The 19698-nt window shown below is 37.0% G+C and overlaps 1 protein-coding gene across 2 annotated transcripts in view; it reads left to right on the top strand.

Moving 5' to 3' along the window:
- ZNF215 (zinc finger protein 215) overlaps positions 1-15923 on the top strand; it is a 30229-nt gene extending 14306 nt beyond the window's left edge. The window contains exons 4-7 of one of the 2 annotated variants that reach the window (XM_017847966.1): positions 1101-1183; positions 2608-2740; positions 3093-3167; positions 13561-15923. In XM_017847966.1, the coding sequence (XP_017703455.1) occupies positions 1101-1183; positions 2608-2740; positions 3093-3167; positions 13561-14402 (1133 nt within the window). In that variant the 3' untranslated portion in view covers positions 14403-15923. Of the gene's footprint in view, positions 1-1100; positions 1184-2607; positions 2741-3071; positions 3168-13560 lie in introns of both variants that reach the window. The other variant, XM_017847965.1, reaches the window with a different exon arrangement.
- The last annotated feature ends 3775 nt before the right edge of the window (positions 15924-19698 follow it).

The following is a 19698-nucleotide window of genomic DNA, read 5'->3' as shown; positions in this document are numbered from 1 at the left end:
CTAATTTATTATTATTATTATTTGCAAAGAAAGGGTCTCCCTATGTTGCTTAGGCTGGTCTTGGATGCTAGGCTCAAGCATTCCTCCCACCATGGCCTCCCAAAGTGCTGGGATTACAGGTGTGAGCCACCAGGCCTGCCCTGATAGTGTTTTAAGAAGTCCCCATGCAGTTTAAATTATTGTTGAACCCAATTATACATTTATAATGGAGAATTCATGCTGATTATTATGTAACTGCATGGTTTTAAGATTTCTGGGGGGTTTCAAAGGTCATTAAAAGTTTTAAAATGGGGGTGGAGATGATACAGGTTTGCCAAATCTTTTTAAGTAAAACATTTTTAAAATCAATAACATACTAGAAGACATTTTAACATCAAAAGAAAGTCCCTTATATTGAATAAATGTAATGTTATAACAAACTTACTACATTGTTTCTACTCTTTTCATTTCACCCTGAATCAGTGAAAACTTCACAGACCAGTGTGACACTTGAGGATCACTGATGTAACTCATGAATCTTCCACAGTGGCCCCTGGATAAACTTCTCACTGAATGGCTGAATAAGAGAATTGGTTGTCCCTCAGAATTTTATGTTTTGAAAGAAGCAATAGTTCAAGGTGGACAGGTTGCTTAGGTCTGTGTATAGTAAGCACAGAGCAACTTACAGGAAAACAATCCTTGAAAAGAATTCTCTCTGGAGTGTTTGAAGAAGGGATTGGTTGGATAAAATATTATAAGCTCCAAGTAGAATTATAGCCTGTGATGGCTACGCTGTAGTTAGGCTTTAGTTATGACAGAATTAGTTATTTTTTGGAATCTGCTATAAGCATAGATGAGGTCTGAAAATATTATTTTGTCCCTCTTTCTGATTCAATAGATCGCAACCCGTGGAAGCATATCAGAATCACATTTAAAATATTTTTAAAATACAAGATCTAGGCCTGACCTTTGAAGATTGTGTTTGCTGGTAGGGCCTGACATTATTTTTTTCAAAATTCTATGGATAATTCCTGTGAATGTCATATTAAAACAAGTATAATTATTAGAAGCTGCTCTAGGGCAAAACTTGTCTCCCTAATATTTTCCTTCCTCTTCCTCAGATACGCCCTGCAAGGACTCTGCCCCACAGATGGGGAACATTAAGGAGAAAATGAAAGCTGGCTCACGAACAGGCAAGCCACAGGTGAATTAGGATTCTAGTCGTTACTGAACATATATGCTGATTTTTAGTATTACCTGCTTTCAATTTTTTGATCTTTGAACTTTTGCCAAACATGGTTCCATCCAAGAACATAAGACTTTTATTTTCCCACAGGACACTGGACCTATTTTAGTTGGTGATATACTCTTAGCCATATAGTCGCTCTGTGTATCTGTTCCCTCAAGAATATAGTTTTATTTTATCTGTAGACGCTACAGATGTAGAGCCTACTCAAAAAATGTTGAGAATTAAGGCTCAAGAGTAGAATCCAGAGCAATGTCACTTACTAGGCAAGAGTAGAAGAAACCTCAAAGCATACTGAAAAGACAGGACCAAAAGATGTAGGGGAAAACCAGGGAAATATGATGTCACTAATGCCAAGGGGTAAGACTATTTAAGTGAGAAATGCTTTAAAGCGTCAAAGTAATACAGCCCAAGTAGTGTCTATTCACTCACGGAGATACTAAAATGCACAGGAATCTAAGCCAGATGTGGTGTGTTGAGGAAAGAGTGAGGAAGCAGACAAAATTAATGCAGACAACTTATTCATAAAGACTGGCTTGAAGGAGAGGAAAGGAAGACGTTTATATATTTCAGTGAGATTGAAGGTGCCACTAAAGACAAGGTTGAGGATGCTGGAGAGAGAAGTGGAATAATTGATGGTGTGATAAACGAGGGAATTTATTCATTAGCCAATATTTATGTAGTGCATAATATGCCAGATACTGTTCTGAGGGCTGAAAATACAATTGATAAATAAAACAAAATCCCAGCCTTGTGGAGATCACATTCTGGTAGAGGTATACAGGCAAATACAAGCAAATAAGGTAATTGTAGAGAGTAATAATTATTACATAAAAATAAACAATGCAGTAGTAACTGATTAATAGGGAAGCTACTTTGGGCAGTCACTCAATGTTGCCCATTTGATGAGTGATGTTAAACTGTGAGTCCCAAATGAAAACAGTTATCAGGCAGCATTTCTTAATTAAAGAAAATGCCCTACCTCTCCTCCCAGCAGAGCCTACATTTTAATTACAAATTTCCATCAGAACTACCACAAACTCTTCCTGCTTTGAACTCCTTTTAAGTAAATTATTTGTATGGCATAGTAATTTTTTGTTCCACAGTTATTTCAGTTGTCTTTTTTCCCCCTCAACCATAATGTACACTACTCTAGAATAAGGACTGCACTTCACTTTTCTTTTGTATCCTTAACAGAGTATATATAGTACCAATTTCTTTGGCCCTTACTACAATTTGATTTTCATCACTTAGAACCTCAAACATGATCCTATCAATTTCTGGTGTATTCTGACTCCTACCCTATTCCTTCAAATCCATTCCTCCTCTGGTAGTGTTTTGGGGAGTGACACCTTTGATTAAAAAGGAACTTAATGTTTTAGGAACCAGTGACATTCAAAGATGTGGTTGTGGAATTCAGCAAGGAAGAGTGGGGGCAACTGGACTCTGCTGTAAAGAACCTGTACAGGAATGTGATGCTGGAAAACTTTAGGAACCTGAATTCGTTGCGTAAAGGTGGTTTCTATATGTTTACCTAATCTGTCCATTTAGTAGTCTCTTCCTACTGTTAAAAGCTATAGGACTGCTGAAGTGACTAAGTTCACTTTTGGGTCAGGGTTCAGGTTTGCTAATATCCTTTGGACACAGTAGCTGATTTTCTGACTCAATCTGGTTGAAAGTCCTTTCTGATATTGAGCCAGAGATACACAAGTCTATGGTGCTCTTCTGGCCTTACCCTTCAGCAGCTTAGATTACTGTGTCAGGATAGAGTTATCTTCTCTATAAAAATGTCTGAAGTGTCATATATGTTTGTTGTTGTTGTTCTTTTTATTTTCTCCATGAACAGCATATCTATTTTCCAAACCAGTTGAGAGCCTTAAGTTGGAGAGTAAGAAAAAAAGATGGATAATGGAGAAAGAAATACCAAGGAAGACTGTTTTTGGTAAGAATCAGGTAGATATGAGGCCATAGTAAGAAGCTTCTGTTTCTTAAACATACAGACAATGCACAACCCAATCTTTGAATTGTTAGTTGAGAAGGAGATAGCAAAACACATCATTGGCTTTTGTTCACAGGTTCTTTTTCTTATGTGGTAAAATAGTCACATAAGGTTAGGGATAGGACCACAGACACTTAAAGCTATGTGACCTGAGAGAGCCTTTCTGCCAGTTTCCTCATCTGTAACATAGAGTTAATAATAGTATCTACCTCCAGGTTACTGTGAGGACTAAATGAGTTGGTGTGCCTAGTACACTTAGAACAGTGCATGGTGCGGCCGGGCACGGTGGCTCACTCTTGTAATCCCAGCACTTTGGGAAGCCGAGGTGGGCAGATGCCGAGGTCAGAAGATCGAGACCATCCTTGCCAACATGGTGAAACCCTGTCTCTACTAAAAAATACAAAAAATTACCCAGGCGTGGTGGCAGGCGCCTGTAGTCCCAGCTACTTGGGAGGCTGAGGCAGGAGAATGTCGTGAACTCGGGAGGCGGAGCTTGCAGTGAGCCGAGATAGCGCCACTGCACTCCAGCCTGGGCGACAGAGAATGGTCATGGTAAGTGCTACATCAATGAAAATTAGCCCAGCTAACTTTGAATGTTATTCTTTATTTTAAAGAAAATAAGTCAAGTTTATACTAGAGTGATTTCTAGTAATCTTCCATTTTTCCTTTTTTTTTTTTTTTTTTTTTTTTTTAACTGTATCACTTATTTTATTTTCTGGAAACGGAGTTCTCACTGTGTTGCCCAGACTGGCCTCAAACTCCTGAGCTCAAGTGATCCTCCTGCCTCAGCTTCCACCTGGAGAACTTCTTAACTTTTGCCTTAACTCCCTATCTTCATCATTTTTGTTTATTCTTCATTCTTGTTAATACTTTGTAAGAGAAAATAAAATTATGATATTAATATAAGTTCTAGTAAGTATAGAAAAGTAAAACAAGGAATATAACTCGCTCATTACTTCAGTATCCAGAGCTATGCAGTATTAACATTTTTTTAGAGCCATTTTCTTTGTTTGTGATGTTGTATCTCTCAGGTTTCTGAATATTTCTTTTCTGAAATTGTAGAACAGTTTTCAAAATTTTTCCAGAATTCATCAGGGATATGTCATTTTATATCCTCTTTTCACCTAACATACCATCATGAGTGATTACCTATTTCACTAATCTTTGAAAATGTGGTTTGTAATTCCCATAAAATATTCAATTATATCATAATATATTTAACCATTCCCCCCGCCCCGCCACTGCTGGACATTTAGGTTGTTGCCAATTTTTCAGGCATGTCTGATAACTTCCATAGGATACCCTATTAGAAGAAGAACTTGACATTAGAGTATAAATTTATTTAGTTGTCTTATATTATGCTAAATTGTCTACAGAAAGGTTATACCAATTCATGCTCTCACTAACAATAGAGTATTATTATCTCTTTATCATCATCCTAGCAAACACTGGTTATTATTTACCTGAATTCTTTATTAATTTGATAGGCAAATTATTCTTTTCTTCCTTTCTAAGGTAAATACCCTCTGTCCCTGCTCCCATTGTGCTTTGGACCTCATTTGCCCCTACCTTTTCTCATTTATATTTTCACCATTTCTGTCTCATTTTTCCATGAGCTTTTTAACCTTTTCTGGTCATTATTGATTTTTAAAAGTTTTCTTTCAACCCTACATCCTCCTCTAGCTATTACTCCCTTTCTTACCTCTTCTTTGTAGCCAAACTTCTCAAGTACTTTTTTTTTTTTTTTTTTTTTTTTTTGAGACGGAGTCTCGCTCTGTCGCCCAGGCTGGAGTGCAGTGGCCGGATCTCAGCTCACTGCAAGCTCCGCCTCCCGGGCTTACGCCATTCTCCTGCCTCAGCCTCCCGAGTAGCTGGGACTACAGGCGCCCGCCACCTCGCCCGGCTAGTTTTTTGTATTTTTTAATAGAGACGGGGTTTCACTGTGTTAGCCAGGATGGTCTCGATCTCCTGACCTCGTGATCCGCCCGTCTCGGCCTCCCAAAGTGCTGGGATTACAGGCTTGAGCCACCGCGCCCGGCCTCAAGTACTTTATGATTGTTTTTCTCATTTCCTCACCTCCTATTCCATACCCCATTTCAATTTAGCTCTTACCCCAGACATTCACCTGAAACAGTTGTTGCTAAAGTTTTTAATGACTTCATGTAGCTAACTCCAGTAGATATTTTTGAGACATTCCTTATCTCACTTGAATTCTCAGCAGCAAGTTCCACTGTTAACTATGCCTCTTTCTTAAAACATTTTTAGGTTCTTGTAATACTTCTGATGTTCCTCTTTGGTTGGCTATTCTATGTCTGTCTTTTGCAGACTTAGCTTTCTGTAGCTATCTGATAAATTTCAGAGTTTGCCAACATTTTATCTTGTTTTGTCTTCTCTTCTTGCTCTTTTCTTCCCTAGTTTATTACATCCACAACTAAAACTTAAATTATTTCACATATATATAGGGGACTTACAGATGTATATCCTTAGATCAGACTTTTTCTCTGGAGATTTATAAATGCTATGACATTTCTCGGGGATATCTTAAAGATGCCTTAAATTCCATGCAACCAAAGTCTGATTTTTTTTCCCTTTCTACTCTTCTATTATTCCCTGAGTAAATGACACTGCCCTCTACCTAGTTATACAAGATACAGTTTATTCTTGACACAGCTTCTTCTCCTTCACTTCTCTAATATTTGTTCCTTTTTACTTCCCCACTATCTCTTGAATGTCTCCACTTTTGTCCAACTGAAGTGCTGCTATGCTAGTCCAGGTACCATCATCTCTCACCTGAACCACCACCTTGGCATACTTCTTAGCTCTATTATTCTTGTCCCAACTCCAATCTTGGAACCATACTGCAACCAAGGAGATCAGATTTTGTGATCTGCATTTTTTAAATACTGTATTGATTTCAGTATTGTTGATTTCACGTTTTATTCTCTGCCTACTTCTCCAATCTCATCTTGCACCACATCCTCCCCTCCCTCTTTATACTCAAGCCACACCTATCTACTTTCAGCAAATCAACATCAAATATATATTAAGCATCTACATACTGTGTCCTAAGCACTCTCACAGGTGTTGGTGTGCAGCAGAGAAAAGATTATTCTAAAGGAATGCATTCTGGTTGTCCCTGGAATGTGGCTTGCTGTCTCCCATCCCAGCTTTTGACATAGAACGCTCTTCCCCCTGTCCTTTACCTAATTGACCCTTATTCCTCAGATCCCAAATAACTGCACATTTCCTTAAGGAAGTCTTTCTGACTTGGTTTTTTCTGTTGTACACTTGTACAGCACCTTACTCTTCCTTTTAGCAGTTATCACAATTATATTTTACATGTATCTCTGTGAATATTTGTCTCCCACATTAGGCTGTATGTTCCTTGAGGGTAGGCATAATGTTTCCTTTTACTCTACCTTTACATCTCCAGCCTGTGGTGCATATAGGAATCAGAGAAAAAAGGATGGATGGATAGATATTAGATAAGAAAGGTAAAAATTATTTTTTGAATTGTCATTTAGTAAAGGGCTGTTTATGTGGTTTATTGGTTAAAACCGTAGGGGTTTTTAATTAATGTATTAACATCTTATGTAAATTCTGTAGATCACAGTTGTGGCAAATGGAATATCTCAGTTTTGTTTTTTACTTTTATTCATGGTGTCTGCCACACGTTTTTTAAACTTATGTAACTGTATTTCCCCATTGTTTTATATCTGTTCATTTTATACATGTTTTTCCATCCTAAAACTAGGAAACATTTTCTGAGTATATTCTACTTTATCTATCTCCCCATCTAAACATAATAAATTAATCTGGAATTTACTTCAATAAATGTAAGTTATTTTCTCAAATAGTTAATGGATTGTGGTGGATTAAAGATGACTACAAAATCTTATGTCATAGTCTCCATCATGATGTAGACTTTGCCAAGGCAGGAGGATTTCTTGAAGCCAGGAATTCAAGACCAGACTGGGCACCATGGCAAGACACCATCTCTACAAAAAATAAGCTGGGCGTGGTGGTGCATACCTGTAATCATAGCTGCTTAGAGGACTGCTTGAGTTCAGGAGTTGGAGGTTGCAGTGAGCTATGATTGTATCACTGCACCCCATCCTGGGCAACAGAGCAAGACCTTGTCACTAAAAAAAAAAATAATAAAAAAGAGTGAGGAAGTTATATGAGAAATGAGTTGTACAAACATGAGTAACAAAGATTTGATTAGCGAAATACAATTGGAAATTCTGCTATTACATAAATACTACTAGAACACTGTTTTTGGTTATCTGTTGCTTTTAACAGATTACTCAAAACATAGTGACTTAAAAGAGCAATCATTTTATTCTCAAATTTTGTGAGTTGACTGAGGAGTTCTTATGTTTCATACGATGTTAGCTAGGATTGCAGTGTTCCAGGGCTCAAATGGGATGGAATGTCCAAGATGGCACATCATATGGGTGAAAGTTAATGCTGGCTGTTCCTCGGAACTTAACTGTTCTTATGGGCCAGAGCACCTACATGTGGCCTCTCTTTGAGGCTTGGGCTTCTCACAGCAAGGTGGCTGGGTTCTGAAAGGCAACATTCTGAGAGAAATCAGAAGCTGTCACCTTAAAGGCTAGGTCCAGAAGTGGCCATGCCACATTCTATTGGCTTAGCAATCATTGGATCCGCCCAGATTCAAGGAGAAGCAGAATAAACTCTACTTCAGTATGGGGAGAGTGGCAAAGAATGTGCAGCCATTTTGATCTACATTAATCTGTCCTCTGGTTACAAAATACCTGTAAAATACATTGAAAAATACATTTACTCTCTCCTAAGACCCCCAAAGTCTTGCCTATTATGGCATCAAGGTTGAAGTCTAGGATCTCATCTAAATTAGGTCCAGGTTTGGAATACATTTCTCTCTCTGAAGACTTGTGAATTAAAGGAACAAGCTATCTGCCCCCACACACCCAATGTACACTGGTGAGGCAGAGACAGGAAATTTTTTTAAAAGAATAGAACCAAAGCACAGATTTGATATGGGAAATGAAGGACAATGGTTATTCAGTTTTTTTATGGACTCCAGTATAAATATTAGAAAAGCAATGACTCAAACAAAAATGAAGACATTGAAGTTTTTTTCAACATGGAAGATGACTTCAGCCTCTCATTTGTTAAGCTAGAGGACTATGATAGTCAAGTGGAGATGTCCTAGAGACTGATGAAAACAAGGAACAGTAATGTGAGTACAAAGCTGACATGATTTGGTCACCAATAAATGTTGGAGAATAAAATTATTAGGCATACTTGAAGTTACAAGAAAAAAGTCAGTGAAATTTAATTTTTAAAAAATTACTAGAATATAGAGTATACATAGTATATAGAAGCTAAGTGAGAGGAATTTTGAGAAATGAAGTGGNAAAAATAGCTATAGATAGAATGTATTGAATGTGCACATTGTGCTCATCTCTTTAAAACATACTCCCATTTTCATACTTATACCTTTCCTGTGAAATTAAAATTATTTTCGTTTTACAGGTGAGGAAACTAATACTTAGAGGGATTAAGGAATTTGTCCAAGATCACACAGCTAGTCAGTGACAAATTCAGAATTTGAACTGAGGCCTGTCTGATTTCAAAGACTATGCTTTCAACTGGAGGAAAAATTTGTGAACAGTCAAAAGCACAGATCTGAAATATAAAATTCTGAGTTTTGACAAAGGTATATGCCCATGTAACCACCTCTCCAAACAAAACAGAGAGCATTTTTCTATCACCTCATACCTCTTCCAGTCAACCGTCACCACCCAACAGAGAACCAGTGCTGTGTTTCCATTACCATAAATAAGTTTTGTCAGTTCCGGAACTTCATGCAAATGGAAACATACAGTAAATACTCTTTTATGTCAGCCTTTTTTCATTCGCTATGATTCTTTTGAGGGTCATTCATGTTTTGCATGTGCCAGTAGTTTGTTTTGTTAATTGCTGACTAGTATTTCATTGTAAGACTGTACCATGATTTATTTATCCTCTCTGATATTGATGAACATCTAAGTTGTTTCTAGTTTGGGGCTGTTAATTATAAAACTGGCATAAACATTCTTGTGCAATCTTTCTGTGAACATATGCTTTTATTTCTCTTGGGTAAATAACTCAAAAATGGAATTACTGGCCAAAGATTAGGTGTAATTTCTAAGAAACCGCAATTTTTCCCAAGGTGGTTGAACTCCTCCTGTACACTCCCAACAGCAGTATGGAGTTCTTATTGCTTCACATCCTTGCTAACATTTGGTGTTGTCAGTCTTTTTAATTTTCGTCACTTTAGTGGGTGTGAAGCGGTATTTCATCATGCTTTTAGTTTTCATTACCCTCATGATTAATGGCAATGTGTATCTTTTCATGGGCTTATTAGTCATTCACACAGAATTTGTTGCCGTTGTTAAGTGTCTAAGACTTGTGGGCATTTTTACTGGGTTATTTGTCTTTTCCAGTTGAGTTGTAGGAGTTCTTTATATATTCTGGTTTCAAATTCTTTATCAGATATATATGTAAAGCAAATAGTATTAACCAGTTTGTGGTTTGCCTCTTAATTTCTATAATGGTGACTTTGGGTGAACAGAAATTTTAATTTTGATGAAGTGCAATATTACTTTTGTAAGAGTATAGATTTTTGGATCCTGTGTAATCTTTACCTACCCCCAAGTTCAGAGATGTTCTCCTAGGTTTTCTTCTGGAAGTTTTATAGTTTTAGCTTTATGTTTACATTTGTGATTCATGTAGTTAACTTCTGTGTGTGGTATAAGGTAGGGGTAGAGGTTTATTGTTTGTTGTTGTTTTCTTCTTCCATGGGGTTATCTAGTCATTCCAGCATTATTTGTTAAAAAGACTTACCTTTCCCCATTGAATCACTTGCATATTTTGTTGAAAGTCAATTGGCTGTATCTGTTTGGATCTATCGCTACACTCTTAATTCTATCCTATTGATATATTTTATCTAGCTTTACACCACTTCCAAACTGGCTTGATTTTCATAGCACTGTAATTTATCTTGGATTCAGGTAATGTGAGTCCCAAAACTTGTCACCAATTTTCAAAAATCTTTTGGCTATTCACATCCAAACATTTACCAAGTGTATTTATATCACACTTCTATACAAACTTTGGAATCAACTCTAATATTTCTTTTATTTTTCAGAGTAGTCAAGTATATTAGTAAGAAAGGGGAACAAGGAATTCGATCTGTGACTGACTGTGAACAATCAATTGAGATAACTCACTATTTTCAGACCAGCCTCAACTCTAAATTTTTACTGGAATTGCATTGAGTCTGTAGAGCAGTTTTGAGAGAACTGGCATCTTAACAATATTGAATCTTCTAAGTCACAAACATGATATATTACTCCACATATTTAGCTTCCCTTTAATTTCTCTAGGAAATATTTTACATTTTTTAGGTCTTGAATGTCTTTTTAAAGATTTACTCCCAAGTATTTCATGCTTTTTTGATGTTACTATAAGTAGTATTTTGTAAATTTCATTTTTTAATTCTTTGCTGTAGCATATAGGAATACATTTTACCACTGTATATTGATCTGTTATCCTATGACCATGGAAGAGTTTTGACTAGTGTAATGAAATGATCAAAGAGGTATTTCAGAAAAAATTGAGCAGAAGAATTGCTCACTGACATATTGATTAGATGCATCCCATGAGGATACATGAGCCTTACCCTGGGGCATAACCACAGATCATAGTTCTAACCTGTGGTAGCTGCCTATACATTAGTGCTCATAGTCAATTGTGTTAGCTCTTGGGCCAAAGAATGTGGATAACTGGTTGCAAACTCATCCATCACTCAGAATGGCAATGCAACTCAAAGCACATACTCTAGGAATGGAAGCACAGAAATGTCCTCTTCAGCAGATTGGTTGAACACTCTTGTTAAATTGCACTCAGTGCCAAAGCTCATTTGCACATAAGTTGGTAGTGGTGAAGTGTATGTGTATGAGGGACTACAGGTTAACATCCCTTATATAAAATGCCTAGGACCAGAAGTTTTTCAAACTTCAGATGTTCTTAGAATTTTTGAATATTTGTATATACATAATGAGATATCTTGGGGATGGGCTCCAAGTCTAAACACAAAATTTATTTATGTTTCAGATACACTTTATACACATAGCCTAGAGGTAATTTTACACAATATTTTAAATAATTTTTGTGCATGAAACAAAGTTTGCTACCTTGAGCCATTAGAAAGCACAGGTGTCACTATCTCAACCACCCATATGGATGATCTGTGGTTGTTTGGCATTAGCATCATTCCTGTCTCTGAATTTATATGCTACCAATAAGCAATCACTTTCTTATAATTATTCACACATAAGTATTTAACAGTAAAAAATATGACTTGCCATTAATATAGTGATATACCATTAATGCAATGAAAACTTAATGTGTTCAGGGTAACTCAGCAGCACAGCAGCATCACCAGAATACCTGTATCTGCTGTTCAACAACAGCAACAGCAAACAACAGCAGGTTTTCAGTCTCCACCTATGATATGTTTTGATTAAAAGGTTTAATGTACACTGAATTTTATTGCTAAGGTAAGAAAAAACATCAGAAACAGTTGAGGGACCAGGAAGTGGGCCCTCTAAGGAAGAGGAGGTATTTTGCTAGATGGTTTTTTCAGTTGTTTTCTCCGGAGTCATTTGCCTCATTAACAATGGTTTTTGCCTTAGAAATCTCTCTTTGATTTTATAAACTGACATTATTTCTTGTACTCTTGTGAATACACACTGCTCTAGTCCTTCAATAATCTCATTACACATTTTTATTATGTTGTCTGTGACCCTTTTTCTTCAATGTCAACGTCATCTTCATCATTACTATTATTACAATCACCTTGATTCAGAACCCATCAGTCAATGAATGAACAACTGTAGCCTCATTATTGATGTGAATAATTTCTTTGATATCCACTTCTTCCAGCTTGCTGATAGACTCTGAAGGTATATTTTTTGCAAAAGTAAGGAGGTTAGGTTTTATTTTTTCTCACTTGACATATAAAGTTTTTAAAGTCACCATCTTCATCATCACTGAACACGGTCACAGGCTGGAGGTTGTGCCAGGCATACACAACTGTGTCTTTAGTCTGTGTGCCAAGCACTGGCAATAGTATATATGACATCCCTCATATTAAACTCCTTTTGAAAACCTTCTATATTCATACCTCTACTCACTGCTGCTAGCATGCTTTTCAAAAAGTGTTTTTGTATTTACTTTTCATTGATCGAAGGATGCTCTGATCACATGGCTAAATTAATGAAGTCATATTTGGGGGAAAGTATATGGCATAAACATTATTTATTTATTTATTTTTGAGATGGAGACTGGCTCTGTCGCCCAGGCTGGAGTGCAGTGGCGGAATCTCGGCTCACTGGAAGCTCCATCTTCCGGGTTCCCGCCATTCTCCTGCCTCAGCCTCCCGAGTAGCTGGGACTACAGGCGCCCGCCACCACGCCCGGCTAGTTTTTTGTACTTTTAGTAGAGACGGGGTTTCACCGTGTTAGCCAGGATGGTCTCGATCTCCTGACCTCGTGATCCGCCCGTCTCGGCCTCCCAAAGTGCTGGGATTACAGGCTTGAGCCACCGCGCCCGGCCAAGGCCCAATCTTAATTAGAACAGGTAAAGTTTTGAGTTCTAGGAAGTACAGTAGAAAACTACCAAAGCACTAATGCTGGAATCAGGAGTTATTTTGAGCCCAGAAAAAGGACTTCCTGCTATCTTACATTATAGTTCTTTTTGCCTTCGTTATATGTAGGGAGTAATTGTGGCTGTATGGAAAAGGAGGGGCACTAAGATTGCAAGTTTGCTTTTAGCTGGTTAAGGTATGGTGCCTGGGAATACAGACATATTCTTAAAATTAGGATTAAATTGGTATTTTATAGAAAGGAATATTTATTGTTGGTGAACAGCCTGGGATAAACAAGATGCTAGAAGAAGGAATATTAGAGCCTTCACACACTAGTTTCGAACCAGTGATAACTTGAATTATGATGTGATATGCCACCCCATCCTTGTTCATATAACCATATTTTACTTGAGCCCTATATAGTTTTATATAGTTTTTTTATATTCCCGAATAGCTGCATTTTATTTACTAACCACCTTTTAACATTTTTGTACCATTTATTTATAAAATAAATAAGTATTTTTTTCTAACTTTGCCACACATTTCCATTCTGTGTTTAAGACCCGTGATATATGCATGTACCTTATACAGTTCAGCCTCCATTTCCTAATGAAGCAGTTTCCTTTCTAGTTCATGGCATTTTTTATTTATCTTTAGACATGCAGAGTACTTCTGGAGAAGAATCATCCCATGGAGTGATGATGACAAGGTTTACCGGAAGTGGACACCCTTCTTCAGATGTCTGGAAAGGTGAGAATTGGTTACATAGGAACCAGAAAAAATGGGACATAAATTTGCCACAAGAGGCTTTCATTCCTGAGACAACCTACACTGAGGAGGAAGATTTTGAATGTAGTGAAAATAAGGAAAGCTTTGATATTAATTCTGTTAGCTCAATTTGTGCTATACAACAGGGAATTTCTTCAAGAAAGGGGTCTCCAAAATGTGACAAGTTTAAAACTCACTTCAAATTTAATTTAGACTCAGTAGGTAGGCAACATTCAGAATATGAATATGGGAATGACTTGAGTCTAAGCACAGATATTCAGCACCAAAAAAGTCATACTACAGTGAATTCCTATGAATGTTATCAATGTGGGAAAGCCTTCTGCCGAAGTTCATCCCTTATTCGACATCAGATCATTCACACAGGAGAGAAACCCTATAAATGCAGTGAATGTGGGAGATTCTTCAACCGACGTACAAACCTTACTAAGCATCAAAAACTTCATGCTGAAGCAAAGGCCTGCACAAGCAATAAATGTGGAAAGGCCTTCAGTAAAAGTGAAGACAGTAATAATCCAACACTCCATTTTGGAAATAATTTCTATGAATGTGTTAACTGTGGAAAATCCTTCAACCGGAGCTCCTCTCTTATTCGACACCAAATGATTCATACAGGAGAGAAACCATTCAAATGTAAGGAATGTAATAAAGCCTTCAACAGGAGTTCAAACCTTGTTAAACATCAAAAACTGCATACTCGAGATAAGTCCTGAGAAAAGAAAAAAAATGAAAGATTAATTATCTTCAGTCAGAACGCAGAACTCATTCAACATCATGAATTTATGCTGGATAAAATCTCATGAATATAATGTAAGAAAACATTTGTCAGATTATTCTTTAAATGATATCACAGAATTAAAATTGGATAGAAATATTATTGGATAGAAATCTGTTTGAAGGAATTTTCCTGGTTTTCAGATGAAACCATAAGGCTTTGGAGTTAAACATGGTATCACCATACAAGTGTTTGTGTATCATTATTTTGATATCCATTACCCTTACCTCTCCCTAGTTCATAAATAGGTCTATAGCATACTAATATCCACCTGATTTATTGATGTAGTAAACATTAGGCAAAACCAAACAATACTCTTGGAGTCGATATTTAACAAAACTCAGCCCTTATAAGAAGGTCACAAGAAATCAGGAGCTCATGAGAGTATAAGAGAACACTTCTAAGGACAGAAATCTCTGAATTAATGGCTAAGACAACAGTAACAGCCATTTACTCCATTCCTGACAATACCCTTTGCTGTCTTGCTACTGAATAGAGACTAGAGTTGGGATAGGGTTATCAGTTGCAATGGGAGAAGTATGTATTGCTGTTAATCTATATGTATTGTTAAAATCTGCATTTGTTTAAAGTACAGCAGGTCCTTGAAAAATGTTTTTGTTTTGTTATAATTGTTATGATGTTGATGAGAAAAATATCGATTCCCAGCCAGGGACACTGTGTGGAGTTCGCACACTCGCCCCATGTCTCCAGGTGCTCCAGTTTCAAACCCAAAAGATGTATACATTAGGTTAATTGACATATCTAAGTTATCTCAGTCTGAGTTTGTAGGGAGTGTGCCCTGCAGTGGAGTGGCTACTAATCAGGGTTGGTTCCCACCATTGCCCTGAGCTGCTAGGATGCTCTCTGTCCACCCATGGCCCTGTACTGGAATAACGGTAAATAATTATCTTACCTGTTTTTATTAATCCTTCTTAAATGTGTATATAGCTCAGATTTATTTTAATGTCTAATATTGGAAGTGTTTGGGGTCTTTAGAAGTTTGATGATGTTGTGACGAGACATTTGCCATAGGAACCTAACTCTTGTTTTTATCCATTAGTCTACAGTAAAGTCGGTTTTGTTATACATCATTTCACTTAAAGTTGCAGTTTCTAAGAACCTATTGATGATGTTCAGTGCAGACTTACTGTACCTTTGGGAACCTAGGCTGCAGAGACATCCATAGCCTTAGGTATATCATTTATACCAGACATTATGAGGTTATTAAAGTCTCCTAATACTCTGTACACCAGAACTCTGCCTTCTGTAAACTACCTCAGGATCCCATCTGGTTCTTGAGCCAAGAAAGTATGACTTAATCTGCCCCAAAAAATTCACACTGGAGACATTCCCAATTAATGATGATGGTAGCTTTTTGTGAAAGTTCATACTTTATTCAAAGGCAGAAAAGGTATACTGGAGTGAACTCCTATGATTAGTTAAATAATGTCAAAATCTATGTTTGTTCATCCTTTATATTATAACACAAGTTTTATTAGGACAAAGCCCTACATAAGTAATTGATATAGAAATTCGTATAAACAAGAGGTAACTTGTAGAGAAGCCTAACAAGAGAAAAGCACTCTGAATGTAAAAAATTCTTGAGGTATAGTTCATTCATCAAAGTACTTACATTAATGGATTCCGACTTTTTAACTTTAGGTATTCCAAGTCCAATATTTCAGTTTTGAAAATAAGCTGTGATTTTCTTTTGGACGGTTGAAAGATAGAAGTACTATTTTCATTCTTTATATTCTTTGAACAACTAGCTATTTGAGCCTAAATAAAATACTTATTTTTTTCTCTTAAATCTCCAAGCTTTCTTTAAAAAGTGTTTACTATATTCATTAAGTTTAACATCACATAGTTTCAAATAATTTTTGGAGTACATTTAAAGCTCCTGCAGAGCATTTATAGCCAATTAACATCTTCTCACAGCCTTGTTCCACAAGCCTATTTATTTAGTACATTGTATTAGAGTTCTCTAGAAGGACAGAACCAATAGGATAGATGTATATATAAAGGGGAGTTTATTAAGGAGTATTGATTTACACAATCACAAAGTGAGGTCCCACAATAGGCTGTCTGCAAGCTGAGGAGCAAGAAAGCCAAGTCCCAATTTTACATAGAGTCCAAGTCCCAAAACCTCAAAACTAGAGAAGCTGACAGTGCAGCCTTCAGTCTGTGGTTGAAGGTCCAAGAGTCCCAAAGCTGAAGAACTTGGAGTCTGATGTTTGAGGGTGGGAAGCATCCAGAACAGCAGGAAAAATATGTAGGCCAGAAGACTAAGCCAGTCTAGTCATTCCAATTTCTCCTGCCTTTTATTTTGCCACACTGGCAGCTGATTAGATTGTGTCCACCCAGATTGAGGGTCTATCTGCCTTTCCTAGTCCACTGACTCAAATGTTAATCTCCTTTGGCAACACCCTCACAGACACACTCGGGAACAATAATCAAGTTGGCACTCAATATTAATCATCACATATTTGAGTTTTACTATATACCATCAAAGGTAGATATCTAAGCTGAAACATGAAGAGTGTAGATTAACCAGGTTGTGTCTAGCAAGTGTGGAAATGTTAGGAGAGATGATAAAGGAAAAACAAGGGGCACAAAGCTATAAAGGGATGAGGGCATGGCATGTTCAGGAAACAAAGTTCACTTACTAGAATACAGCATTGGGAAAGAATGGAGCTTTCATGTCACATAGAAGTAAAGCTACAGAGAGACTCAAGGGGCACATCATGAGAGGTCTTGTAAGCCACTTTAGAAGTTTGAGCTTCAGCCTAAAGGTAATAGATAAAATTGTTAACTACACATTTAATACTCTGAAAATGCTAATTGAAGTAACAAGACAAAACTCAAAAGGAGAAGAAAATCATTTGCTGCTGATAATGGTTAACCACCATGACAACCTAATAAAATTCGTTGAAAAACTTAGATTTAATAAATGAATTTAGATAAGGTACATCAACTTTTCTCAAAAATAATCTTGAATAAGTGGAAAGCTATGTCTAGATGGGAAGACTGCTATTGAGATTTTGAGTCTCTACACATTAAACGACAAATGAAAAATTCTAATCAGATATTCAATGGGGAGGATTTATTTCACAAAATGATTATATAGTTTACTTTCTAGAAGTAAGAAAATAGTTGTGACCGTTTTTTTAAAAGCAAGGTAATGAGAACATTACTAGTAACATAGTGTGATACTAGTCTATTGACATGCGTGAGACAATTGTTTATAATTAGACCTAGATGTTTATAAGAATTTAGCATATAATAAACTGTCACTTCAAATTAGAGTGGAAACATTCAATATTTACATATATATCATATACAGATATATACATATATGAATATATATGATATACATTGATATAGTTTTTGAAAATTTGACCATGCTGTGGAAAACTGGTCTGAAAAGTTAAATGCCAGTCTCAACCAATAAACAAGGGAAATTTTCCATTTTCACTAATACTAAAATACTTAAAGATCACATATTGGGCTGATAGACAACATATAAAAGGAACAATGACACTCAATTTTAGTGGGACTCTCAAGAAATGTAACTCACATGCCACTATGGGAATGCAAATAATTACTTTCTGGAGGGTCAACTTGACAATATATATTGCGAGTGTTTAAAAAGTCAAGTTACAGGAGGGAACAGCACAAGTTAGGATTCAAAAAATCACAAGACCACATGAGCTCCAGAGAGTGACAAAGAATGCACAGTCTGCGCAAAGGAAGAGCAATGGGAGTTGAAGAAAAGACCAGCATCCGGCCTACAAAGAGAGGAAGGAAGGAGCTGCAGAAGTCAGCCCCAGCCAGCAAAAAACAAGTATGAGTCAAGAACCACCAGATTCACACTGAGCAGCATCAACAATCACCTAGAGGTAAGGCCAAAGATGAGGATAATAGGGGTAAAGCAGGTGCTTCACCCAGACTCTCTTTCTTCTACTTAAATACATCATAAGCACCTTACTAGGCTGTCCAGCTATTTCATTTTTAGAGAGTTGTAATCCAGGTGTCATTGCCATAGATTGCCATGGATCGATACTCTGATTATCCATGTGCTTTTCTGCAGCCTAATGCTGAATCCCGCTTAGAGGATCTATTTTGTAGAGCTGCTTTGGTCCCAGTCTTCATTTTCCTCTGGGTCAGCAGGAAACAGATGTCATTCTCAATTTTAGAATAAGAATAGTTGAATATTATGGGACTATTTTTAAAGGTGTGGGCAAAGTTTAGGGAAACCACAAGAAATAGGAAAATACCCAAAAGCTAGTAATAAGGGTTTTTTTTGTTTTTATCCTTAGGCCTAAAAAGGCAAGACGAAGGAGTCATCACTAGAAGCTAGGAGTCATGCAAAGAGGGCACTTTGGTAAGAGCTGCAACCTGAGGTCTAGGAAAGCAGCAGTCAAAATCAACCCTCCTGTCTCCTGCCAGGGACTCCCACTGGCTATAGCCATGGAGTTAAAGAGCCCGTTGATGTCACCCATTTAGGCCGGCCTCCCAGAGTGGAGAAAAGTGGAGAGTGGATCTAGAAGGGAAAATAGAAGATATCTGGTATGGGATCCAGATTGATCTGATAAGGGACTTAGTGTGAACCTCAGTCCTTCTATATATATCTATGAGTCACATCCTTGGAAGTCCAACTCCTTGGGCTGGTTTCTGTACCCTATTATGTTATCTACAGCAAGTGGAAGTATATTTTTTAAGTTTGGCCATCTCACTTGGTAATGCTTGGTGTCTTCACCTTGTAGTGTAAGTGGTTCTTACAGGGTGGTCCCCAGACCAGCAGCATCAACATCTCTTAGGATTTGTTAGAAATACCAGTTCTTGAGCCCCATCACAGACCTAATCAGGCAGAAATTCTGGAAAATGGACAGTAATTTTTCTTGTAACAAGCCCTCTAATTCTGATGGAAGTTTGCAAACCTCTGATCTAAGCTTGACATCTGGGCCTAATCTTACCAATGATGCTGATTGTAAGTATACATAATGTTTCTAAAATTGGCCTTGCATCAGCTATCACCTATATTTTTCCTGTGTCATATTGCATGTCATAAGCCCTTGTTTCTGAAGGACCCTTGTATTCTAAGTTTCTCTTCAGAGAGAAATAATATATTCAGAAACTATCAATTGTTGATGCCCTTCTCAAGCAAATTAACAGTTCTACCCATTTTCTTAGTGCCTAGTATTTCTTTTTTTTTTTTTTTTTTTTTTTTTTTT

The sequence above is a fragment of the Rhinopithecus bieti genome, unplaced genomic scaffold (genome assembly GCF_001698545.2).
Source record: "Rhinopithecus bieti isolate Rb0 unplaced genomic scaffold, ASM169854v2 scaffold_30917, whole genome shotgun sequence".
In the NCBI taxonomy this organism is placed as follows: domain Eukaryota; kingdom Metazoa; phylum Chordata; class Mammalia; order Primates; family Cercopithecidae; genus Rhinopithecus; species Rhinopithecus bieti.
This window is presented reverse-complemented; position numbering and strand designations above follow the sequence as displayed.